At 44.0% G+C, this 7,070-nt stretch overlaps 1 protein-coding gene across 1 annotated transcript; it reads left to right on the forward strand.

The window, feature by feature from the left end:
* Window positions 1-2,092: 2,092 nt before the first annotated feature.
* LOC122640172 (receptor-like protein kinase BRI1-like 3) lies at window positions 2,093-6,051 on the forward strand. Its single transcript, XM_043833326.1, has one exon. It carries the CDS (start codon window positions 2,093-2,095, stop codon window positions 5,759-5,761), a length of 3,669 nt encoding a protein of 1,222 aa, XP_043689261.1. The 3' UTR covers window positions 5,762-6,051.
* Window positions 6,052-7,070: the final 1,019 nt, after the last annotated feature.

Genomic DNA, 7,070 nt, shown 5'->3' on the forward strand with positions numbered 1-7,070 from the left:
CTCCTCTCTTCGTTTTTTTTTTTGTTTTCTCCCTTTCCCAGACCCTCTCCAAACTCACTCTTTCTCTCTCTCCTTTTTTTTTTTTTAACTTTATAATCTTATTCATCAAGCTCTCTCTTTTCTGCTCCCGAGTTGCTCTTTTTATTTTTCTTCTTCTTCTTCCATGCTCAGTCACTCACTCACTCCTCTCTTTTTCTTCTTCTTTTTCTTCTTCCTTGCTCTCTCTGGCCAAGCCTCAAAACTCGACAGTCAGTTACTGGTAGTCTTGCAAAATTGGAAGGGAAAAAGGGGAAGGTGAACTATTAATTTTCCTTCACCAATCCAAAATACGATCCGAGATTTCTGGGAGGAAGGAAGGGGGAAGCGATCGAAGAGGAAAGCAGACTCCTGGTAGGTTGGTTATCATCCATCTGGAGTCATTCGCCCTTGCGTCGGTCGAAGTGAGTTGAGAAATAAAAGGATAAAGGATGTCACGCTTCTACAGTGTAAATCCGCAAATATATTTACAGAGATAGTAGATAGTTAGGCTGGACTGAATTGATTGATCCGATCGATCTTTTATTGGTGTGGTCTCTGACAGAAGGATAATAGAAAGAAAGGAAAAAAAAAATAAAAAGAAAGGATAGAAGAAGATCACTCACCCTAACTACTTCCTTCACCCGCTAAGAAGAAGAAGAAGAAGAAGAAGACAGATAGAGATGATCAGGCACAGACGGAGAGAGAGCGAGAGAGAGAGAGAGCGAGATATATATATATATATATATATATATAGGTGCAACCAACCAAGCATAGTAGCATAGTAGCATATATACTCTCCTCTTTTTCTGACGACTGTGCGTGGTGCTGCAGCAGCAGCAGCATGGTCATGGTGAGTTGATCAGTGGTGACGCGGTACCGCACGGGGAGGTTATATTACTCTAAGAATAGTCAAGAGTCAAGACCCTCCTTTCCGATTGCCATCATCCATGAATCAACTGTCCATGCATCCATCCATCCATCCTATCATCGTTTGGAATGAGTTCGGATTAAAATAAGTAAGTAGCAAAAGAGGTTTGTTCCCTTAATTTCCATCCGTCTTAAAAAGTACACCCACCCCCCTCTCTCTCTCTCTCTCTCTCTCTCTCTTCCGGTATTACTTACTTTTATATGTATCCTTAGTTATGCATTAGCAGGTATACTTATCTCATTGTTTTCGTAAACCTAATTTCTTTTTCTCTTCTTCTTCTTCTTCTTCTTCTTCTTCTTCTTCAGTTCTTAGAAATTATATAAACGATTTACCAAAAATTCAAGCTACTCCCCTTTCCTTTAATCTCCTTTAATCTCCATCCGCTCTCGTAAAGTAGTATTCTACTTTTTTTTTTCTAATTCCTTCTCTATCTCTGTCTCCCTCTCCTCCATTATTACTGTCATAGATATATCTCATTAGTCAATAATTGTGCATTAGTAGTGGCTAGGTAACATTATCTACTTCATTTCAAAACTTCCGTAATACACTACACTAATACCTAATTTCTTTGCCTTATTCTCCTTCTCATTCCTAGAAATTCCTTAAATAATAATAATAAATGATTTTATTTATAGTGATTTCAAACTACTTCCCCACCCCCTCCCCCCCCTCGGCCATTCGGCCACTCCCTCCTCTCCTTTTTAGGTTTTACCATCTCTCTCTCTCTCTGTGTCACTGTTTTCTTTTTTTCATTATCATTATCATTTGTATTCCCTTATGCCTATTATGATTATAGATTTGATTTCATCTTATCTGACTACAACTTTGATCGCTAATCTCGCAACAATGCAGGGGAGGAAGGGCTTCGCCAGTCTCAGAATTGTGGGAAGAAGATACCCTGTCTCTGTCCCTCCTGCACACAGCGAAGCCCACGATCACCTTCCGATTGCCGCCGCCCTCGTTCCACGCTACTGAGCCAGCTGATTCCAAGACTCCACTTTTACCTTGAAGACTTCCTTCCATTCCAACTGTGTAGAACCAAACCTGAGAAGGCGCGGTCGACTGGATATCGAAGAAGAAGAAACATTTAGCAGCGCCGGCCGGCGACATACAGACCCGATGGAAGGACATGATTTATTATTTAAGATGGAGTTGTTGTGCCTTGTCTTCCTCCTCTTGTCCACGACGACCTCTCCCCATTTCATGGCCAGAGAATTGTCTTCCCCTTCTTCCACTACTACTACTGCTACCACTACTAGTTCAAATGTTTCAAAGCTTTCGCAGCTGAAAAGTAAGGACGACGAGGTTGTGGCCCTGATATCCTTCCAGAACTTGTCTGTTCACACTGATCCCAGTGGCTTCTTGACCGATTGGATTCCTAATTCTCACAATCCTTGCACCTGGAACGGTGTCAGCTGCTCTCCCGACGGACGCGTTTCTTCACTCGATCTCACCAATGCTGGACTCACTGGATACCTTCGCCTCGACCATCTCATGCGTCTGCAGCATCTCCAACGTGTCATCTTACGCGGGAATATCTTCTCCGGTGATCTATCGCCTGCTGCCGTAGCTGCTTCGGTGCGCTGCAATTTTGAGACCCTTGACTTGTCCTCCAACAACTTCTCGGACCCCATCTCAGAAGAATTCATGGCACCCTGTGACCGTCTCATTTCTCTCAATCTCTCCCGCAATTCCATTACAGGGGCCGCTTTCAAATTTGGCACTTCTCTCCGAGAGCTCGACATCTCCCGCAACCGGATCTCGGATCGCCGGCTCTTGAACTACTCGCTCCAAAATTGTGGGGCTTTGAGTCTCCTTAACTTCTCAGACAACAAGCTCGCAGGGGATTTGGGTGTTGGCATTTCATCTTGCAATAATCTCTCCATCCTCGACCTCTCATACAATCTTTTGTCCGACAACATTCCGGCGGCTTTTTTCGCTCAATCGCCTGCGTCTCTGAAGCACCTGGACCTCTCCCACAACAACTTATCTGCCGAATTCTCGGCACTCGAGTTCGGCAGCTGTGGCAACCTCACCGTGCTCGACCTCTCCCACAACGTCCTTTCCGGCATTGGACTCCCCGCCAGCTTGCTCAACTGCCAGCTGCTTCAGAAACTTGACCTCTCCCATAACCAACTCCAGGACGTGATTCCCTCCGCCCTGGGCGGCTTGAGGAATTTGCAGCATCTGTTGCTGGCCCAAAATCACTTCTCAGGTGAGATCCCGCCAGAACTCGGTCGGACCTGTGGGACACTCCTAGAACTCGATCTCTCTGGAAATCGACTCTCTGGGGGTTTCCCTTTGACGTTTGTATCGTGCTCTTCGCTACAGATCCTCAACCTCGGCAACAACCAGCTTTCGGGTGATTTCGTCAATATCGTCGTCAGCACTCTGCCATCTCTGAGGCACCTTTTGCTTCCTTTCAACAACTTAACGGGTCCTTTACCTTTGTCTATAAAGAACTGTTCTCAGCTTGAAATGCTCGATCTTAGTTCCAACGGCTTTACTGGTGGCATCCCATCTGAGTTCTGTTCCTCTCTCCCTTCTCTACATAAAGTCCTCCTACCCGGCAATTTTCTATCTGGAACGGTGCCTCTGGAGCTCGGGAGCTGCAAGGGTCTGAGGACGATCGATTTCAGCTTCAACAACCTCAGTGGTTCAATTCCCTCAGAAGTCTGGGTGCTACCCAATCTTTCAGACTTGGTCATGTGGGCAAACAACCTCAGCGGGGAAATCCCAGAGGGCATCTGTGTGAATGGTGGAAACTTAGAGACACTGATTCTCAACAACAATCTTATCACGGGGACCATCCCTCCGTCGCTGGCCAAGTGTACTAATCTCATCTGGGTCTCTCTCTCTAGCAACCGCCTCACTGGGAAGATACCTGCTGGGGTAGGGAATCTCATGAAGCTTGCTATTCTCCAATTGGGTAACAATTCGCTCACAGGAGAGGTCCCGCGGGAGCTTGGTAACTGCCCGAGCCTCATATGGCTGGATTTGAACAGTAATGGCCTAACTGGGTACATACCACAGGAACTTGCCAAACAAGCTGGGCTGATTATGCCTGGTCAAGTTTCTGGAAAGCAATTTGCATTCATCAGGAATGAGGGAGGTACAGCCTGCAGAGGTGCCGGAGGACTAGTTGAATTTCAAGGGATCCGAACAGATAGGCTGGCGAGTTTTCCAATGGTTCATTCTTGCCCGTCCACTAGAATCTACACTGGTTTGACAGTCTACTCATTTGCAAGAAATGGCAGCATGATCTACATGGATCTGTCGTACAATTCGTTGTCTGGAACAATCCCAGATGACCTGGGTTTCATGTATTATCTACAGGTCCTAAATTTGGGACACAACAGACTTACAGGAACCATCCCGGATAGCTTGGGAGGTCTTAAACAGGTTGGAGTTCTAGATCTGTCTCATAATGATCTTCAAGGTTATGTACCAGGGTCATTAGGTAGTCTTTCGTTTCTTAGTGATCTTGATGTGTCAAACAACAACCTAACGGGTCCAATTCCTTCGTCAGGCCAGCTGACCACATTCCCAGCATCCAGATATGAAAATAATTCTGGTCTATGTGGGCTCCCCTTGCCCCCTTGTGGGTCTGGTACTACAGCCCGTCAGATGAATTATAATCGGCGAGGTAAGAAACAGTCATTGGCCGCAGGAGTGGTCATTGGCATTGTAATTTCCCTATTCTGTATCCTTGGACTTACGTTGGCTCTGTTAAAGATGAAGAAGTACCAACGCAGGGAGGATCCAGGAGACAAATATATTGACAGCCTTCCAACTTCTGGTAGCAGCAGCTGGAAACTATCTGGGGTTCCAGAGCCTCTTAGCATCAATGTTGCCACATTTGAGAAACCTCTGAGAAAGCTGACCTTTGCTCATCTCCTTGAGGCCACTAATGGTTTCAGTGCTGACAGCTTGATAGGGTCTGGTGGGTTTGGTGAGGTCTACAAGGCACGGTTGAAGGATGGCACCGTTGTCGCAATCAAGAAGTTGATTCGTGTGACAGGTCAGGGAGACAGGGAATTTACTGCCGAAATGGAAACAATCGGTAAGATCAAGCACAGAAACCTTGTCCCTTTGTTGGGCTACTGCAAGATTGGAGATGAGAGGCTTCTTGTGTATGAGTACATGAAATGGGGAAGCTTGGAGACGGTTCTTCATGACAAGGCCAAGGGAGGGGCATCAAAGCTCAGCTGGGCAGCAAGAAAGAAGATTGCCATCGGTTCAGCAAGAGGGCTTGCATTCCTTCACCATAGCTGCATTCCTCACATAATCCACAGGGACATGAAATCTAGCAATGTTCTACTTGATGAAAATTTAGAAGCCCGAGTGTCAGATTTTGGCATGGCAAGGCTAATGAGTGCTCTTGACACTCATCTCAGCGTGAGCACCCTTGCTGGGACACCAGGTTATGTTCCACCTGAGTACTACCAGAGTTTCAGATGCACTACCAAAGGGGATGTGTACAGCTATGGTGTCATACTTCTGGAGCTTATCTCAGGCAAAAGACCAATTGATCCATTGGAATTTGGTGATGACAACAACCTGGTGGGGTGGGCAAAACAGCTGCAGAGAGAGAAGAGGATTAGTGACATAATTGACACTATGCTCTTGGAACAGATGTCCAGCGAGGCTGAAATCTATCAGTACCTTAAGATTGCTTTCGAGTGTTTGGATGATCGGCCATTCCGGCGTCCAACTATGATTCAGGTGATGGCAATGTTCAAAGAGCTTCAGAATGATTCTGAAAGTGATATCCTTGATGGTTTCTCTCTAAAAGATACAGTTATTGATGAATGAAGGAGAGAGAGAGAGAGAGACAGAGCGCCTCAGACGATGACATTCAAACTTGAATTTTTTCACATGTTTTAATATCTGCTTTTCCTCTCTTGCCACACTGCACATGGAGGAGGAGATTTGGAAACTGGGCTTTGAGCGAACCTCTTCAACCGGTGTAGGGGATTTGTCCCTGCACTTTCTTACTGTAAAATAGTACATAAAAACTGATAGAGAAAGTTGAGAGGACCTGTATCTACAAAGGATTATTAAAATAGAAGTAAAGAAATGGATATCTGATTCCATTGGTATTATAATTTTCCCTCCATTTTTTTGGGTGTCACAAATAGTTTTGTTTTTTGGTTTCTCTAACACGTTTTCCTGACTGTTACTCCCACTGATTGTTGATAGGAATTTCAGGACAATGCTCTCGAGTATTGGTGGTGCATTGTATAAAAAGTTAATATTTTTCAGTTGGCATTTTCAATATCATTATTTTTCAATTTGCTTCAATTGCTCATCCTTATCTTTGGTAGGATTCAATTGCCAAAGATAAGGATGAGCATTGGGGTTGATTGTTTTGAGAATGGCTGAAAGGATATCATTATTATTTTTTTTGGGTGTTATAAATAGTTTTGTTTTTTGGTAACTGTAACGCATTTTCCTAACTGTTACTCCCAGTTATGTGAATTCTATGAATTTGTTATAAGACTGTTAATAAAAGAACAAGTCAATGATAGTTATTAGAGACAGAATAAACTTTATGAGTTTATGAATAACCTTTGTGATATTCTTTAGAGGATGAAAGGATGATAGCCTGGTTATTCTATTTGGGGTTGATTGTTTTGAGAATGGCTGCACAGTTGAATGCATATTTTGTTCTTCAATATCGTTTCTGATTAGCTCTATGTCAGGTTTTTTGGTTGAGGAATTCTGGCTGAGAGTTTTTGATCTCTGCTTGTTGAGGTACTGTTGAGTACAGAATTGGCTTTTGACTTCTGGAGCTACGGGAGATGTTTATTCTGAGTTGCTAGATATCTGATTTTTTAATTATGGATGTTTTTCTGTGAATAGTCCTTTTGTGTTGTATTCAGCAGATGTGCAAGATTTGTAAAGTTTCAAGTGTACAAAATTTCGGTAGACAGCTTTAGATTGTGTTTTTTTATGTTGCTAAATTGGTAACCATTTAATAAGGTTCTTCTATTTTTCTTGGGAAAACATTCCCAAGACTTCCATTACCCCACGACCATTGGCAGAACCATGGGGTGCCACTTGGCGCTGTCTTGTGGCATAACTGGACTCTGGGGAATGCTAATACCACGCTCATTAATGG

Source organism: Telopea speciosissima, chromosome 9 (assembly GCF_018873765.1).
Source record: "Telopea speciosissima isolate NSW1024214 ecotype Mountain lineage chromosome 9, Tspe_v1, whole genome shotgun sequence".
Classification (NCBI taxonomy): Eukaryota; Viridiplantae; Streptophyta; class Magnoliopsida; order Proteales; family Proteaceae; genus Telopea; species Telopea speciosissima.

Excerpts from the sequence above, each read along its gene's own strand:
- LOC122640172 (XM_043833326.1), top strand. The coding sequence starts at position 2,093 with ATGGAGTTGTTGTGCCTTGTCTTCCTCCTCTTGTCCACGACGACCTCT.